This window comes from Dendrobates tinctorius, unplaced genomic scaffold, assembly GCF_039654945.1.
Source record: "Dendrobates tinctorius isolate UK_male_01 unplaced genomic scaffold, ASM3965494v1 ptg000089l, whole genome shotgun sequence".
NCBI lineage: Eukaryota > Metazoa > Chordata > Amphibia > Anura > Dendrobatidae > Dendrobates > Dendrobates tinctorius.
In genome coordinates this window covers 13,725,791-13,746,037 of record NW_027361757.1, presented here as the reverse complement: position 1 = coordinate 13,746,037, position 20,247 = coordinate 13,725,791, and the positions used below count along the sequence as shown (strand labels likewise).

General features: G+C 43.8%; 1 protein-coding gene across 1 annotated transcript in view; it reads left to right on the top strand.

Annotated features, from left to right (window-relative positions):
- Window positions 1–20,247, top strand: part of LOC141098227 (beta-microseminoprotein-like) — a 49,096-nt gene that overhangs the window by 9,676 nt on the left and 19,173 nt on the right. The window contains exons 2-3 of the mRNA XM_073585835.1: window positions 1,662–1,770; window positions 2,241–2,346. Of these exons, the coding sequence (XP_073441936.1) occupies window positions 1,662–1,770; window positions 2,241–2,346 (215 nt within the window). The remainder of the gene's footprint in view (window positions 1–1,661; window positions 1,771–2,240; window positions 2,347–20,247) is intronic.

Below are 20,247 nucleotides of genomic sequence, written 5' to 3'. Positions count from 1 at the left end.
GGAAGATGGTTCAAATTGATGGGACGATGGATGGAGCCAAATACAGGACCATCCTTGAAGAAAACCTGTTGGAGTCTGAAAAAGACCTGAAACTGGGACGGAGATTTGTCTTCCAACAAGACAATGATCCCAAACATAAAGCAAAATCTACAATGGAATGGTTCACAAATAAACGTATCCAGGTGTTAGAATAGCCAAGTCAAAGTCCAGACCTGAATCCAATCGAGAATCTGTGGAAAGAGCTGAAAACTGCTGTTCACAAACGATCTCCATCAAACCTCACTGAGCTCGAGCGGCTTGCCAAAGAAGAATGGGAAAGAATTTCAGTCTCTCGATGTACAAAACTGAGAGACATACCCCAAGCGACTTGCAGCTGTAATCGCAGCAAAAGGTGGCACAACAAAATATTAAAGTTAAAGGGGCCGAATAATATTGCACGCCCCACTTTTCAGTTTTTGAAATTCCACAAAAATTTAAAATAACCAATAAATTTCGTTCAAATTCACAATTGTCCCCACTTGTTGATTCTTCATCAAATTACATTTACATTTGGTATCTTTATGTTTGAGGCACGCTATGTGGGAAAAGGTTAAAAAGTACCAGGGGGCCAAATACTTTCGCAAGGCACTGTATATATGTCTCAACAACATATGTGTGTGCATATATATATATATATATATATATATATATTCTATGTGTATACATCTATTCTTTCATTTGTATTTTAACCTGTCATTGGGATCCATTATATGTCCATTTTACAAACCGGCGAGAAAATCTCGCTATATGGATGCAAAACGGATGTCACACGGATGCTTAGATGCAAGAAAATCACTTTCTCGCATGATAATCGGATGACATATGGATCACGGTTCATGAAACATCTGTGCGATTCTGGTCCGTGAAAAACGGACCATTTTTTTTATATGTCGTGTGTGACTCCGGCCTTAGGATAAGGCTCATGCAGATGTCTGTCCGAGCATGGACCGTTAGTGCATGGACTGGCTGCGGGTCTCCTGACCCGAGCGTGACAGCTTCATAGAAATATATGAAGCATTGTGATCCGTGATCGAACCGATTTGCCTGGATGCCTGCATGAGCCCTAAGTTAGAATTATCAGATTGGTGAGGGCCCATACCCGACAACCCTCACTGGACAGCTTTTAAAAGTTCTGGCAGCTTATAAACAACTAAGACAAGACAAGCTGTTGGGGTGAGCAAGTGGTAATAACCCAGAATCTGTTCACTCCAAAATGGTATTAATGTTTAGTATTCTCAGAGGAAAAAAACGTAATCATAAATTCCCCTTCACAGTCTCCATCTTTCTTTATGTAAGAACACGTAGTGCAACTTTTGTTCTTTCCAAAGGGAAGTGAACATCAGAAAATATTTTCATTTGGTCAAAAATTCACTTTCCAAAAATATATTCTTTTAAGCTTTTACATGTTCTAGTTTTACAGTCACCCATGTAGTAAGATCAATGCATGGAGCTTCCACAACATTTGACAAAAATTTACAGATACCCAACATTACTGTTCACTATGATATCAAAATTTACGACATTGATGTGCATGTCTTCACATCCACAATAAATCCTCAAAAATAATAGGTTTATTACTGATCAAGAGAGTGGGGGCTGTAAAACTTTGCCTTTTATTTCAGAAATCCTATTTGGTGATTGCTTGGTTTGGTGCGGGGATCTTTATGGGTGTTTGCAATGCTGCCTGCTTTTTCCATGGACCTAGTGCAAATATGGATGGAGATCCTGAGGGTAAGTTTTTTGGGGGGAGTGGGCATGGGATTAAAGTCAGTGGATGAATAGGCTATATGACTTTATAAAATACAACTTTTAACACCAGCCACATAATGTGCAGTCCTCGTATAAAACTATAATAAAAAAGAAACTCTCCGCACAATGCTCTACTTTGCATTTCAAGTACTGCATTTTGATGTATTAAATATTCACTTGCACATATCCAAATATAAACACATTTTTAACATTGACTTATACAATATTCAGCCACAATGTATGGCAATCCAGGTAAAAGGGTTGTGCCGGGTTACCAAAATAAAGATCTTTCATTTGTTTATGACGCTGAAATGTAAAAAAAATGACTGATTATGGGCTTTATCTGGTACTGTAACCTTTTCCAATACAATACCAGGAAAATGTTTCTTGACCAGAGTGGTGCTTTTTTCTGCATGAGAATTTTGTTGTGAATGAGTACTTTTATTTTCTAGGATGCAGTTTTGAAGGAGAACTGCATAATTACGGATCATCGTGGAGAACAAAGGACTGTCTAGATTGTGACTGCTATAGTGATGGGACTATGAGATGTTGCTCTAAGTAAGTTGTTTATGAAGTTCACTATTAATAAAGTAGTTTGCAGTCACTTTATATGAAATCATGAAAGTGTGTGGTGTTCACACTGTCACTATTCCCTTGTATTTTTTGCGGAGGTGATGGACACATTACTGCAATGATGCTATCAGGATCCTGACAGCGCCGGCGTACAGCCTCCACTGAGCAGGGACTCACCCGCACTGTAGGGACCCCTGGGGACCAGAATAGCCAGAAAGTATAGGTGCACAGGACCTTAGTGTTGAAGTTTAGCAAGCCGTCACGGGACCTACGGTCATGTGACTGCAAGGGGGCGGGGCTTAGCGTCCTGCTTTCAGAGAAGACAGCAAACTCAGAGTCAGGCAAAACGGAGGTCGTTCACAGTACGGACAGCAAGGTACAGGAGGGGAAAACAGATGGGAGGTCAGACAAAGCCAAAGGTCATACACAAGAGGGCGACGCGGTACCAAGGGGACGAGCAGAGAGAAGTCGGGTCACAAGCAGAGAGTCATACACGACAGGTAGCGCAGTACAAGAGGGACAGGCAGAACTCGTAACAGAGACAGAACCGAATCAAAACCAAACAAGCAAGCAAGATATCAGGCACAAGGCACTCGTACGCACAAGGTCAACTAACTCAGCCAAGGGCAGGAGTATAACTGACACCGGACCTAGGTCCAGTGAGCATTAAATAGCCGTCCTCTGCCAGGGAGAGGCGGAACAATTAACCGCCAATCAGACCAGGACGGGCCAAAGCGAAACCCCGTCCTGGATCATGACAGATGCAATGCGTTCATGTGCCATCTAGATTCTCATCCAGCTTCTTTCAATAGAGAATTGTATGAGAGCCTAGTCAACGCTTGACCACAACTATGCAACTTGCATACTTAAAGTCACATTACCGCCCACTCGTACAATGAATACATGGGAGATCTGACAGTACGCGCAGCACACACGATTCAGCAGTCTGCAGTTACATTTCGGGACTGCATCATCAGATTTCTATCAATTTGAAGTTTTCCATAATGCCTTACTTATAATAGAACAGCGGCTTATTTTAGACCTAGTTTTTTTTTGCAGATTGAAAAATGAAGAAGACTTCTCCTTCTCCAGTCGTTAACTGTACAGGTTCTTAGATTTGATAGGGTAGTATATGCCTTGGAGCTGGAGTACACAGGGAAAGAGACTTCTCGGATTCCAAAATGCGTTATTCCCATCACCAAAAGTCATTACCTAGCCAATGGATAGGTGACAACTTACGGATTGGTAAGATTGGTGGGGACCCACACCACACCCAAGAACAGATTTCTAAAAATATTTGTCGCCATGAAGCAGTAGCCATTCATGTGAATCACAGCTCCATTCATTGTTTGAGGAACTGACATACTTGGCTACCTCAGGCAGTCCCACAGAGAAAGAAAGGAGCGGTGTCGTCAGCCTCAACTTTCCAATGGGGCATTTCAGAGACAGAGACATTCCATGCTCAGGAATGCCCCCGCAGTCAAACACGCACCTCTCTGTAAGATGTCATCTATCATTTGGATAAGTGATAGCTTTCAATGATGTGAGTAACTGTTTAACTAGATGTATAAACATAACTGCAGAAAAAAAGAGACATGGGCCATTCTAATGATATACATGTGTGCTAAGCCTTTTTTTTTTACAAATGAAAATGAAGTTCTTAGTTGACATTTTGATCAAAGTGTCAGTGTGCAAGCACATGGCCACATCAAGACCTCTTTGTAGGTGGATCCCTTCAATCTTAACTCTTAGGCTGGAGTCACACACAACGATTAAAAAATCGGTCCAATTTTAACTGTCCGAAATCGCACAAAGGTTTCTTCACCATGGCTCCGTCTGTGATCTGATTTTCCAGCGTAGAACCGATTTTATTCGCATGTAAGCATCCGTTTCACATCCATCTGGCGAGATTTTCTAGCAGACTTGCAAAATGGACATCTAATGGAGCCCTATGACAGGTTTTCAAACACAAAGGAAAGAATAGATATAGACACATAGAATACATACACATATATATATATATATATATATATACACAGTGTTGGCCAAAAGTATCGACACCCCTGCAATTCTGTCAGGTAATACTCTGTTTCTTCCTGAAAATGATTGCAAACACAAATTCTTTGGTATTATTATCTTCATTTAATTTGCTTCCAAGGAAAAACACAAAAGAGAATGAAGCAAAAAGCAAATCATTGATCATTTCACACAAAACTCCAAAAATAGGCCAGACAAAAGTATTGGCACCCTCAGCCTAATACTTGGTTGCACAGCCTTTAGCCAAAATAACTGTGAACAACCGCTTCCAGTAACCATCAATGAGTTTCTTACAATGCTTTGCTGGAATTTTAGACCATTCTTCTTTGGCAAACTGCTCCAGGTCCCTGATATTTGAAGGGTGCCTTCTCCAAACTGCCATTTTGAGATCTCTCCACAGGTGTTCTATGGGATTCAGGTCTGGACTCATTGCTGGCCACCTTAGAAGTCTCCAGTGCTTTCTCTCAAACCATTTTCTAGTGCTTTTTGAAGTGTGTTTTGGGTCATTGTCCTGCTGGAAGACCCATGACCTCTGAGGGAGACCCAGCTTTCTCACGCTGGGCCCTACATTATTCTGCAAAATTTGTTGGTAGTCTTCAGACTTCATAATGCCATGCACACGGTCAAGCAGTCCAGTGCCAGAGGCAGCAAAGCAACCCCAAAACATCAGGGAACCTCCGCCATGTTTGACTGTAGGGACCGTGTTCTTTTCTTTGAATGCCTCTTTTTTTCCTGTAAATTCTATGTTGATGCCTTTTCCCAAAAAGCTCTACTTTTGTCTCATCTGACCAGAGAACATTCTTCCAAAACGTTTTAGGCTTTCTCAGGTAAGTTTTGGCAAACTCCAGCCTGGCTTTTTTATGTCTCGGGGTAAGAAGTGGGGTCTTCCTGGGTATCCTGCCATACAGTCCCTTTTCATTCAGACGCCGACGGATAGTACGAGTAGACACTGTTGTACCCTCGGACTGCAGGGCAGCTTGAACTTGTTTGGATGTTAGTCGAGGTTCTTTATCCACTATCCGCACAATCTTGCGTTGAAATCTCTTGTCAATTTTTCTTTTCCGTCCACATCTAGGGAGGTTAGCCAGTGCCATGGGCTTTAAACTTCTTGATGACACTGCGCAGGGTAGACACAGGAACATTCAGGTCTTTGGAGATGGACTTGTAGCCTTGAGATTGCTCATGCTTCCTCACAATTTGGTTTCTAAAGTCCTCAGACAGTTCTTTGGTCTTCTTTCTTTTCTCCATGCTCAATGTGGTACACACAAGGACACAGGACAGAGGTTGAGTCAACTTTAATCCATGTCAACTGGCTGCAAGTGTGATTTAGTTATTGCCAACACCTGTTAGGTGCCACAGGTAAGTTACAGGTGCTGTTAATTACACAAATTAGAGAAGCATCACATGATTTTTCAAACAGTGCCAATACTTTTGTCCACCCCTTTTTTATGTTTGGTGTGGAATTATATCCAATTTGGCTTTAGGACAATTCTTTTTGTGTTTTTTCATTGAACACAAATTAAATGAAGATAATAATACCAAAGAATTTGTGATTGCAATCATTTTCAGGAAGAAACAGAGTATTACCTGACAGAATTGCAGGGGTGTCAATACTTTTGGCCAACACTGTATATATATATATAATTCATGCAGTTCTTCATAGCAGAATAGCCACTGTAACATTTGCCGGCTTCTGTAAATTCATTCCCCTACCCGACATGAAATGACATATGGTTTACATATAGTTAACCATTTCATTTCATGTTTTTTTTTTTTATATCTATCACTAGTAATTAGATGAGGGTTTTTGTGTAAAATTTTGGAGTTGTAGGTGTTAATTTAAGGGGTTAATTCATTGTCAAAAATTGCGGGGACTCCCTGCAGCCTCAGTGACGTCAGCGGAATTCCCCGCAATTTTTTACAGCGAATTAACCCCTTAAATTAACACCTACAACTCCAAAATTTTACACAAAAACCCTCATCTAATTACTAGTGATAGACAGAAAAAAAACAACATGAAATGAAATGGTTAACTATATGTAAACCATGTGTCATTTCATGTCGGGTAGGGGAATGAATTTACAGAAGCCGGCAAATGTTACAGTGGCTATTCTGCTATGAAGAACTGCATGAATTATATATATACACTCACTGGCCACTTTATTAGGTACACCATGCTAGTAACGGGTTGGACCCCCTTTTGCCTTCAGAACTGCCTCAATTCTTCGTGGCAGAGATTCAACAAGGTGCTGGAAGCATTCCTCAGAGATTTTGGACCATATTGACATGATGGCATCACACAGTTGGCGCAGATTTGTCGGCTGCACATCCCTGATGCGAATCTCCCGTTCCACCACATCCCAAAGATGCTCTATTGGATTGAGATCTGGTGACTGAGGAGGCCATTTGAGTACAGTGAACTCATTGTCATGTTCAAGAAACCAATCTGAGATGATTCGAGCTTTATGACATGGCGCATTATCCTGCTGAAAGTAGCCATCAGATGTTGGGTACATTGTGGTCATAAAGGGATGGACATGGTCAGCAACAATACTCAGGTAGGCTGTGGCGTTGCAACGATGCTCAATTGGTACCAAGGGGCCCAAAGAGTGCCAAGAAAAAATTCCCCACACCATGACACCACCACCACCAGCCTGAACCGTTGATACAAGGCTGGATGGATCCATGCTTTCATGTTGTTTACGCCAAATTCTGACCCTACCATCCGAATGTCGCAGCAGAAATCGAGACTCATCAGACCAGGCAACGTTTTTCCAATCTTCTACTGTCCAATTTCGATGAGCTTGTGCAAATTGTAGCCTCAGTTTCCTGTTCTTAGCTGAGAGGAGTGGTACCCAGTGTGGTCTTCTGCTGCTGTAGCCCATCTGCCTCAAAGTTCGACGCACTGTGCGTTCAGAGATGCTCTTCTGCCTACCTTGGTTGTAACGGGTGGCAATTTGAGTCACTGTTGCCTTTCTATCAGCTCGAACCAGTATGCCCATTCTCCTCTGACCTCTGGCATCAACAAGGCATTTCCGGCCACAGAACTGCCGCTCACTGGATTTTTTTTCTTTTTCGGACCATTCTCTGTAAACCCTAGAGATGGTTGTGCGTGAAAATCCCAGTAGATCAGCAGTTTCTGAAATACTCAGACCAGCCCTTCTGGCACCAACAATCATGCCACGTTCAAAGGCACTCAAATCACCTTTCTTCCCCATACTGATGCTCGGTTTGAACTGCAGGAGATTGTCTTGACCATGTCTACATGCCTAAATGCACTGAGTTGCCGCCATGTGATTGGCTGATTAGAAATTAAGTCTTAACACACAGTTGGACAGGTGTACCTAATAAAGTGGCCAGTGAGTGTATATATACAGTATATATACACTCACTGGCCACTTTATTAGGTACACCATGCTAGTAACGGGTTGGACCCCCTTTTGCCTTCAGAACTGCCTCAATTCTTCGTGGCAGAGATTCAACAAGGTGCTGGAAGCATTCCTCAGAGATTTTGGACCATATTGACATGATGGCATCACACAGTTGGCGCAGATTTGTCGGCTGCACATCCCTGATGCGAATCTCCTGTTCCACCACATCCCAAAGATGCTCTATTGGATTGAGATCTGGTGACTGAGGAGGCCATTTGAGTACAGTGAACTCATTGTCATGTTCAAGAAACCAATCTGAGATGATTCGAGCTTTATGACATGGCGCATTATCCTGCTGAAAGTAGCCATCAGATGCCTGTTCTTAGCTGAGAGGAGTGGTACCCAGTGTGGTCTTCTGCTGCTGTAGCCCATCTGCCTCAAAGTTCGACGCACTGTGCGTTCAGAGATGCTCTTCTGCCTACCTTGGTTGTAACGGGTGGCAATTTGAGTCACTGTTGCCTTTCTATCAGCTCGAACCAGTCTGCCCATTCTCCTCTGACCTCTGGCATCAACAAGGCATTTCCGGCCACAGAACTGCCGCTCACTGGATTTTTTTTCTTTTTCGGACCATTCTCTGTAAACCCTAGAGATGGTTGTGCGTGAAAATCCCAGTAGATCAGCAGTTTCTGAAATACTCAGACCAGCCCTTCTGGCACCAACAATCATGCCACGTTCAAAGGCACTCAAATCACCTTTCTTCCCCATACTGATGCTCGGTTTGAACTGTAGGAGATTGTCTTGACCATGTCTACATGCCTAAATGCACTGAGTTGCCGCCATGTGATTGGCTGATTAGAAATTAAGTCTTAACACACAGTTGGACAGGTGTACCTAATAAAGTGGCCAGTGAGTGTATATATATATTGTATTCTATGTGTCAATATCTATTCTTTCGTTTCTTTATTTAACCTGTCAGTGTGATTTTACTGTATTGCTAAATGAATTGCTGGCTTTTTGTAAAGGACACCGGGTGCGATTTTATCACAACTCACATATCTGGTCCGTTTGTAATCCGATTTTTTATCGACCCCATAGACTTGCATTGGCGAGTCCGATCCGAAAATCGGTGACAATCGCAGCATGCTGCAATTGTCTCGATCCAAGGAAACGTTCAGAAAAAAAATCGGATGATGGGAGCTGCCCCATAGAATAACATTGGGACGAATGCAATGCGATTTTTTATCGCATTGCATTTGTCCCATTTAATCGCTAGTGTGACTCTGGCCTTAGGCCTCATACCCATTGGCGATTAAAAAAAGGTCCAATTTCTGGACTGGAAAAAAGGGTGGAGTGTTATGCCAGTGTCATGCGATTTCTATGCGATTTTTTATTTTTCCATCCATTTTTTTCCCCAGCAACTCTTTTTCTACAGTCATTTACAGGACCATTTACAGTGTTCTATACCACAGAATGGTGATGTATCCGTTAAAAATGGATGGAAAACGGATGGTCCATTTTTGGTCCGTTTTTTTAATCGCACCCATTGACTTCTATTGGCGAAAATCGCTGCAAATCGCAACATGCTGCGATTTTTTTCTCAGACCGATTTTGGCTGAGAAAAAAATTGCAAGTGAGATGGCACCCATTCACTATCATTGGTCAGAGTGCAATCAGATTTAAAATCAGATTGCAATCGTCCGATTTTATCGCCAGTGAGTATGAGACCTTAAGGACTGAGCTACTTTGTACATTAATGACTGAGCCTCATTTTTAAAATCTGACCAACGTCACCTTATGAGATAATAACGCTAGAATGCTTCAACATATCCCAGGGATTCTGATACTGTTCTTTTATGACACATTGTACTTCATGTTAGTGGCAAATTTTGGTTGATATGATTAGCGCTTATTTATTAAAATTTTGAAAATTTGCCATTTTTTTTTGGTTAGAGAAGTTAAAAGTTAATCAGCAATTTTTCATTTTTCCAACAAAACCTATTTTTTTAGGGATCACGGCACATTTGAAGCGACTTTGATGGGCTATAGAAAATACCCAAAAGAGACACCATTTTAAAAACTGCACCACTCAAAGTACTCAAAACCACATTCAAGAAGTTTATTACCTTGCAAGTGCTTCACAGGAATTAAAAGAGAGCTGAAGGGAAAAAAAAAAGAAAATTTTAATTTTTCCCATGAAAATGTTGCTTTAGTACCACATTTTTCATTTTCACAAAGGTAACAGGAGAAAATGGATCATACAATTTGTTGTGCAATTTCTCCTGAGTACACTGATACCCCAGGTGGTGGAAAACTACTGTTTTGAGGACATGGCATAGCTCGGAAGGAAAGGAAGGGACACAATTTTCATTTTGGAGTACAAAATTATCTGGACTAGATAGCGGACGCCATGTCACATTTGTTCCTAACCACTGGAAAACCTCAAGCAACTACACCCCTTAAGAAATGTATCTAGAGGTTTGATGTGCATCACAGATGCTTCACAGAATTTTATAACGGTGAGCCGTGAGAAATAGACATAAAAGGAATGGGTGGCTCGACCAAATGAATGGGATCCACCTGTGACATATCAATACATTTTTCCCACAAAAAATGTTGCTTTAACCCCACTTTTTTCATTTTCACAAGAGAACAGAAGAAAATAGACCATAAAATGTATTGTGCAATTTCTCCTTTTCTCCTGAATACACCGATACTTCATGTGTGATGGAAAACTAATGTTTGGGCTCATGGCATAGAAAGAAGCTCCATTTGACTCCATGTGACTTCAGATTTTGCATTAGTCAAAGCCTGATGAAGAGACCTGAGTAGTCGGGAAAGCTTGCAATGTGTCACCATCTTTTCAGTTAGCCATTAAAAGGTATCAAGCACTAAGGACTCTCAATTCTGAATATTTTTCCATTTGACTTTTGGTCCTTTTGGAGCGTAAAATTGGCTGGAATAAATAGTGGACGCTATGTAGCATTTAGAGACCCTTCAAAGCTCCAAAACAGCGGAAACCCCCATAAGTGACCAAATTTTGGAAACTACACCACTCAAAAAATTCCTCTGGGGGTGTAGTAAGCATTTTCAATCCACAGGTATTTCAAAGACTTGCATAACATTGGGCTGTGAAAAGGAAAAAAGTACATTTTTTCCGCTAAAATATTGTTTTACCCCATGTTTTTAATTTTCAAAAGTGCTAATAGGAAAATATGAACCACAAAAGTTGTTACACCTTTTTTCCTGAGTACAGCATACCACATATGTGATCAAAAACTACTTTTTAGGCAGAGTGCAAGGCTCAGAGGAGGAGGAGCGTCATATTGAAGTACATATTTGAATGGTCTGCACAACATTGGCAGTGCCTCTGGGGTTATCAAAATCAAAAAGGTAGTGTACGGTCTTGATGGTTTTGGAAACCAAATATGAAACAAAAAAAAACCTTTAAAAAAGAACTTTTATTAAATTTATCTAAAAGTCAAAATACTACAAAAATTTCTAAAAAAAGGAGTTGGTACAGGGTCTTGGATTGATGCTCATGTGGAAGTTATCCACTGAGATAGAACACCATAATTAACATATTTGAAAATAATAAATCAATAGTATACTTAGGAAGAGTCTATGGAGATTAGAATGTGCATAACCCTACATGAATCTCTTCCTAACAGCCGAGGTTGGCACCCTGGGTACGAACTGATGCCCCCCGCTCCACGTCGGCTGACCCTCCCTAGCCCTACCACGACTCCTTACCAAAGCCACCACCAAACACCTCAATTAAGTGCTACAGTGCAGAGAAATTTGTTTGTCTCGTCCTTGGTGCGCAGTATACACTGAGCCGTGCGGACAATAAGGCATAGCTCAAAAGCGTCCCAGATTCCGCGGGACAGTCTCGTTGTTGCTCCGCCAACCCGCTGTCCTGCCTGGGACTCTATTTGTCCCACACTTCAGGGAGATAAGCCGCACGCCCCCCCATGCAGCAACTCCATTCTCGCCCTCCCTCACCGCAGCCCCATACAGCCTGCCCTGCAGTGAAGTCGCTAGGTTGTGTTCTCTTCTGTGGCGAGGTCACAGGAGGGGAGGAGTCAGGGATCACATGATCAGGGGCCTCTTTGTCTGCAGTACTCTGCTGTGCTGGTTGTCATGGTGCTGGATGAGGTAAAGTTTATGTGTGGGGTCAGGAGGGGTTTACAGTGTGGATGTAGCAGAGCTGTGTGTGTTCGAGGTGTTCAGAGCGGAGCCACGTATGTACGAGGTGGACAGAGCGGAGCCGTGCGTGTGTGAGGTGTATGGAGCGGAGTCGCGTGTGTACTAGGTGTACGGAGCGGAGCTCTGTGTGTATGAGGTGTACGGAGCGGAGCCGTGTGTGTATGAGGTGTACGGAGCGGAGCTGTGTGTGTATGAGGTGTACGGAGCGGAGCTGTGTGTGTACGGGTGTACAGAGCGGAGCCACATGGGTGTACGGAGCGAAGCCACGTGTGTGTGAGGTGTACGGAGTGGAGCCGCGTGTGTGCGAGGTGTACGGAGCGGAGCCGCGTGTGTGCGATGTGTACTGAGCAGAGCCGCGTGTGTACGGGGTGTACGAAGTGGAGCCACGTCTGTACGGCATCTATGGAGCGGAGACGCGTGTGTGCGAGGTGTACGGAGCGGAGCCACGTGTGTGCGAGGTGTACGGAGTGGAGCCGCGTGTGTACGGAGTGTACAGAGTGGAGCCGCGTGTGTGCGAGGTGTACGGAGGGGAGCCGCGTGTGTACGGGGTGTATGGAGTGCAGCCGCATGTGTACGGGGTGTATGGAGCGGAGCAGCGTGTGTACGGAGTGTATGGAGCGGAGCAGCGTGTGTACGGAGTGTATGGAGCGGAGCCGCGTGTGTGCGAGGTGTGTGGAGCTGTGTGTGTACGGAGCGGAGCCGCGTGTGTACGGAGCGGATCCGCATGTGTATGAGGTTTACGGAGTGGAGCCATGTGTGTGCGCAGGAGGTGTACGGAGTGGAGCCGCGTGTCTGCGAGGTGTACGGAGCGGAGCCGCGTGTGTACGGGGTGTATGGAGCAGAGCCGCGTGTGTGCGAGGTGTACGGAGCGGAGCCACGTGTGTGCGAGGTGTACGGAGTGGAGCCACGTGTGTGCGAGGTGTACGGAGCGGAGTCGCGTGTATGCGAGGTGTACAGAGCGGAGCCGCATATGTACGAGGTGTACAGAGTGAAGCCGCGTGTGTACGGGGTGTACGAAGCGGAGCCACGTCTGTATGGCATGTACAGAGTGGAGCCGTGTGTGTGCGAGGTGTACGGAGTGGAGCCACGTGTGTGCGAGGTGTACGGAGCGGAGCCGCATGTGTATGAGGTGTACGGAGCAGAGCTGCATGTGTACGGGGTGTACAGAGCGGAGCCGCGTGTGTACGAAGCGAAGCCGTGTGTGTACGGGGTGTACGGAGCTGTGTGTGTACGGAGTGGAGCCATGTGTGTACGGAGCGGAGCCACATGTGTACGGAGTGCAGCCGCGTGTGTACGGGGTGTATGGAGCGGAGCCGCGTGTGTGCGAGGTGTGTGGAGCTGTGTGTGTACGGAGTGGAGCCGCGTGTGTACGGAGCAGAGCCGCATGTGTATGAGGTTTATGGAGTGGAGCCATGTGTGTGCATGAGGTGTACGGAGCGGAGCCATGTGTGTAGGAGGCATACAAAGCTGAACCGTGTGTGTATGAGGTGTGCGGAGCCATGCGTGTACACGGTGTATGGTGTTGAGCATTCTTACCTCCCAACCGTCTCGGATCCAGCAGGACAGTCCTGATTTTGAGTCTGCCCCACTGCCCCGGCCGGGAGGTTACTTTTCCCACGGACACAGGAGTACATGTCGAAGCCCCAAGGAGCACTTTAAAATTCGCATGTGACGTTCCACCGGAAGTGATGTGCTGGAAGCTGACCGGAAATGAGGTAATTTCAGGAGGAGATCGTGACGGAACCATGGAGGCACTTCACGGAATGTTTCAGATCCATCACCGTGTCATCCTCCGACAGCAGGATTGCCTTGAAATCAGGGATGTCGGCGATGTGAGCGGATCATGATATGTCCTGCATCGGGAGGCTCAGGTGGGCACTATAATAGGAGTCGGGCTGCTATAGTATCTTTATAGAATCTTTCTTTCTTTCTCTCTGTTTCTTTCTCTCTCTCTTCTTTCTTTCTTTCTTGCTTTCCCCTTTTCCTTTCTCTCTCTCTGTTCTTTCTTTTGCTCTGTTCTTTCTTTCTTTCTCCTCTTTTTCTCTCTCTAATCTTTCTTTCTCTCTCTGTTCTTTCTTTCTCTCTCTGTTCTTTCTTTCTCTCTGTTCTCTTTCTTTCCCCTCTTTCTTTCTCTCTCTGTTCTTTCTTTCCTCTCTTTCTCTCTCTCTGTTCTTTTTTTCCTCTCTCTGTTCTTTCTCTGTGTTCTCTTTCTTTCTCTCTGTTCTTCTTTTCTTTCTTTCTCTCTCTGTTCTCTTTCTTTCTCTCTGTTCTTTCTCTGTCTCTCTCTCTGTTCTTTCTTTCTCTCTTTTCTTTTTTTGTATCCCCACTTTCTTTCGCTCTGTTTTTCTTCCTTCTTTCTTTCTCTTTCTCTGTACTCTCTTCCCCTCTTTCTTTCTCTCTCTGTTCTTTCTTTCCCATCTTTCTTTCCCTCTCTGTTATCTTTCTTTCTTTCTTTCTTTCTCTCTCTCTGTTCTTTCTTTTCCTCAGTACCAGTCAATGTGCCAACAGTACCAGCCACTGTGCCCATAATGCGAGCCCACTGTGCCCGTAATGCCAGCCACTGTGCCCTCAGTACCAGTCAGTGTGATCAGCAGTGCTAAATGGGTGCGATTGGGGCATGGACATGGGTGTGACTAGTTGTGAAATGGGTGTGGTTGGTTGCGTGCGCCGCAGCCTTTGTTCCTCTTTCCCTTGTTCAAAAGTTGGGAGGTATGCAATAAGGTTCAGTATTTGGAGAAATAATGCTGATCATATAAATGACTATCATAAGATTTTGAAACAGAGCAGTAGTAATGTTCATACCCAGTGTGATGGACAGAGGGGGCACTAGTTTCTCATCCTCAGTTCACAAGAAAAAAAATAACAGACTAATCCCTCCAAAGAGGGAGAGGTTTCTACTCAACATTGAAAAGGCAGAGACAGTAATCAGTCATCAGACATTCTTCTATGAATAATACATAGTCCCAAAGGTGCGATGGTACCATATTCCCCAAAGTACCCTGGATCCCTTAAAAGCCACCGGTATATGAAATAATGGTAAGTTCTCACTTGTCTAAAAAGCACCATTCTAGAAAACAATAGTGAGTACAGCAAACAATAAGTTCCTGCATGCGGATTTTCATTATCAGGCACTGCCTCAGGCTTATTGCTGCCATCTCCCCTGATGAACCCCATTTGGATTGGCAATATAGGGGGGAAAAGCGTCGGAATGGGGTACCCGCCCCCTCTGAGTTAAATTTGAATTCACTATTGTTTGCTATACCGGTGTCTTGAGACAAATGCACAAAAATGCTGACGGAGGCCCCCCCCCGGCACCACAGAGCACTGCAGCCATTTTCACCCACTGCGGCGCACATTGGAACACCCCCTCATTCCAGCCTGTGGCCTACAGCAACGCGCCACTCTTGCTTCCTCCAGCAGCGACCCTGGGTTCCCGCTTCACCACAGCCACCACCCCCGGTAAGCAATATGACGCATGGATTATAAGAGGCACCACCATTTTATTAAAAAAGTTTTTTTTCCCTATTTTTCTCCTCAAAACTTGGAGTGCGTCGTTTTTGCATTGCCATATTTTGAGAGGTATAATTTTTCTATATTTCTGCTGACAGAGTGATGTGAGGGCTTGTTTTTGCGACTTATAATCTGCAAAATACGGTATACGTGATTAGGATTAAACTAAGTAGGCAGCAAAGATACCATGGATTCTGTGTGGCTTCTGATTGGTGGTATCTGGCTTTTAAGAGCTACAAAAACCCTGTGCTTTTATGGAGACCTAAAAAGATGGACACAGCTGGGCCACAGACCAGTCAGCATCCAGGGGTTCTGTCTGAATCACGTATCACAGAAATTTTCATAGAAAACCCGGTGTAAGCGCTCAGTGTAGATTGCAGGATAAACGTGAGGCAAGCATTACTATTATCTTTGGGAGGCAAATAAATAAACAGCAGGTAAAGAATTGGTTTTACTAATTTTTTCATGACATTCCTTGTGCAGTAAAAGTGATTAGATGACTTTATTCTTTGGGTCGGTGTGAAAACAGCGATACCAGATTTATGTACTTTATTTAGGTTTTGCTACTTTCACACACTAAAACACCATTTTTTTTCAAAAAAAAAGTTTTTGCATTGCCATATTTTGAGAGGTATAATTTTTCTATATTTCTGCTGACAGAGTGACGTGAGGGCTTGTTTTTTGCGGTAATTGAAGTTTGTATTGGTACCATTTTTGAGCACATATTTTTTGATCACTTTCTATTCAGATTTTTTGGATGCAGAATGAACAAAGACAAGCAACTCAGATTTTTTTTTTAGATTTTTTCTATGATGTTCACCTTGTGGTAAAAGAAGGGGCAGCACGGTGGCTAAGTGGTTAGCACAGCAGCCCTGCAGCGCTGGGGTCCTGGCTTCAAATCCCACCAAGGACAACATCTGCATGGATGTTGCATGTTCTCCCCGTGTTTGTGTGGGTTTTATTCCACATATTTCCTGAGGTATAATGAAAAAGCAAAGTTTTTTGCCATGTTATTTATTTATTTATGTAGGTTAACTACTCTGACAGTTTTTATAGATTGGGTCGTTTTGGATGTAGCAATACCAAATGTGTGTACTTTTGTTTCCTTTTGTTTTTACATACATATGTGTACTTATTGGTGTAATATTTTTGGTTCTTTATTTTGTGTTTTCTTTGTTTTCTTTAATATTTTTTTCAATCTCTTTCTTAACTTTTATCACATTGATCACTAGTCTCATGCATTGCAATATAGATGTACTATAATGCATGAGACCTGTGAGATTACACAGGCAGAGCATCTGCTAGACCATGCCTATAGCACCGCACCTAGGACAGTAAGAGGTCATTGTTTGACCTCCAGGTGCCATGCCAATCATCGGCTTCCAGTGATTTCCTTTTGGAGGTGCTGATGGAGGTGAAAGAGGGAGCCCCTTCCCTCTCACAACCTTCTAAATACCATGATCGATATTGAAAATGGCATCTGGAGGGTTAATCAGCCAGGGGTGGTGCTGGTACAGGCCCTGGCTGTTACCTCAGGAACTCGGCAGTCAGGTGAGCCGAATACCCAGCTATGATCGTGCAGGGAAGAGAAGATGTTTCAGCACTTGCTGATTATCACATTTTTGTGAATTCTCTTTCTGGGCTCCCTCTGGTGGTTACTGAAGGTAGTGGAGCTGGTCAGATTGACAGAGGTGTTGCAGGTTCTCTCTCTGGGCACCCTCTGGTGGTTACTGGAGGTAGTGGAGCTGGTCAGACTGACAGAGGCTTGCCACCTGATAATGATAATGACGATTGGAGATCTGGGGTTTCTGACTGGAGTATTTAACCCCTTTCCTACAATGGACGTACTATTCTGTCCATGTGACCTAAGTCCCAAGGATGGAATAGTACGTCTAGTGCGATCAGCGGCGCTCACGTGGTGAGTGCCGCTGATCGCGGCCGGGTGTCAGCTGATTATCACAGCTGACACCCGGCATAATGTGTCAGGGGCGGTCACGGCCCGTCACGTTAACCCCTTGCACACCGCGATCAAACACGATCGCGGTGTACCGGGGGTTAAAGGGAAGCATCGGCAGGGAGGAGGCTCCCTGCGTGCTTCCCTGAGCCCCACACAGCAGCGCAATGTGCAGCGCTGCTGCGGGGGGCTCCATTCCTGCAGGTACCCGAATCCAAGATGGCGACTGGGACCTTCGGGGGCCTGCAGGGAGCTGACTTCCTCAGTGCCTGCAAAGCGCAGGCATGAGGAAGTCTGCGTCTATGCCTGTGACAGATTGCTGATCTGCCACAGTGATCTGTGACAGATCAGCAATCTGTCACAGGACAGTGATGTCCCCCCTGGGACAACCTAATAAAGTTAAAAAAAAAGAGTGTAAAAATAATTTTAAAAAAATCGCTGAATAAATTAAAAAAAAAAAATTCCCTAATAAATTCATTTTTTGGAAATAAAAAAAAACAATAAAAGTGCACATTTGGTATCGCCGCGTCCGTAATGACCCACCCTATAAAACTGTCCCTTTAGTTAGCCCCTTTAGCAAACCCCTTAAAAAATAAAAATAAAAAACGAAGCAAAAAATAATGATTTATTATCATACTGCCGAACAAAAAGTGCAACAACGCACGATCAAAAAGACGCATATAAATATCCATGGTACCGCTGAAAATGTCATCTTGTCCCGCAAAAAACGAGCCGCCACACAGCGTCATCAGCGAAAAAATAAAAAAGTTATAGCTCGCAGAATAAAGCGATGCAAAAATAATTATTTTTTATATAAAATTGTTTTCATTGCATAAAAGCGCTAAAACATAAAAAAACATAAATGAGGTATCGCTGTAACTGTACTGACACGAAGAATAAAACCGCTTTATAAATTTTACCGCACGCAGAACAGTGTAAACACATCCCCCAAAAGAAATTCATGAAACGCTGGTTTTTGTTCATTCTGTGTCACAAAAATCGGAATAAATAGCGATCAAAAGATGTCACGTGCCCGAAAATGATACCAATAAAAACATCAACTCGTCCCACAAAAAAAAAGACCTCACATGACTCGGTGGGTCAAAATATGGAAAAATTATAGCTCTCAATATGTGGTGATGCAAAAACTATTTTTACAATAAAAAGCGTCTTTTAGCGTGTGACAGCTGCCAAATATAAAAACCGCCATAAATAGTAAATCAAACCCCCCGTTATCACCCCCTTAGTTAGGGAAAAATAATAAAATTAAAAAAATGTATTTATTTCCATTTTCCCATTAGGGTTAGGGTTAGGACTAGGGTTAGGGTTAGGGCTAGGGCTAGGGTTAGGGCTGAGATTAGGGTTAGGGGTGTGTTAGGGTTAGGGTTGGAGTTAGAATTGGGGGTTTTCCACTGTTTGGGCACATCAGGTGCTCTCCAAACGCAACATGGCATCTGATCTCAATTCCAGCCAATTCTGCGTTGAAAAAGTCAAATGGTGTTCCTTCCCTTCCAAGCTCTGCCATGCGCCCAAACAGTGCTTTACCCCCACATATGGGGTATCAGGGGTCCAATTTCTCCTGTTGCCCTTAGGAAAAGAAAAAATTGGGGGCAAAAATATCATTTTTGTGGAAAAAAATATGATTTTTTTATTTTCACGCCCGGGTGTTATAAACTTCTGTGAAGCACTTGGGGGTTCAAAATGCTCACCACACATCTAGATAAGTTCTATGGGGGGTCTAGTTTCCAAAATGGGTCATTTGTGGGGAGTATGAATAGTTTAGGCACATCAGAGGCTCTCCAAACGCGCATGACACCCGCAGACCATTCCATCAAAGTCTGCATTCCAAAATGTCACTCCTTCCCTTCCGAGCCCCGATGTGTGCCCATACAGTAGTTTTCTCCCAAATATGAGGTATCCGCGTACTCAGGACAAATTGGACAACAACTTTTGGGGTCCAATTTCTCCTGGTACCCTTGGGAAAATAAAAAAATTGGGGACTAAATGATCATGTTTGTGGAAAAAATACGATTTTTTTATTTTCACGCCCGGGCATTATAAACTTCTGTGAAGCCCTTGGGGGTTCAAAGTGCTCACCACTAGAGTTGAGCGAAACGGGTCAAAAAAATTCAAAAGTCCCCGACTTTCGCCAAAGTCGGGTTTCGTGAAACGAAACCCGACCTTAGCGTGATGTCGGCCACGAGGTCGGCGACGTTAGCGCCAAAGTCGCGTTTCAAAAGATGCTTTAGCGCTCTTTTTCAGCCAATCAGGAAGAACGGACACTGTGGGCAACGTGATGACATAGGCAGCGGTCACCACCATCTTGGAGAAAGGCATGCAAGTGATTGACTTGCTTTGTGTGGCGTCAAAGGGCCGGGACGCCGACCGCCATGTTACTCATGCTGATCTCAGAATAGGGAGAGCTGCTGCAGCTGCTGATTCTGTAGGGAGAGCATTAGGAAGGCAAAAAGAAAAAAAAACTGCTTCTGCTGCTAGCGCTTTTCACTGTAGTTACTCTGCAGTGAAAGGTGAAGATTTTTGCTTTTGTGCAGCAGCGCTAGTGGTGATTAGCCTGCCTTTTAAGGCTAGCTACATTGCTGTGTGCACACTGGTGTTCAAACTGCTTTTTTAAAAGCAATCCAAACTGTATTGTTTTGTCCTGGTGAGGTAGTGAGCGTTCATTTTTTCACACACCGCACAACAGTGTACGCTCCTCACACAGTACCGTGTAACAGCTGTTATCACGGCCAAATTGAAGCTAAGTGTGTGACTCTGTAAGGAAAAGCCGAGGAGTTTGTCAGTTCTTAC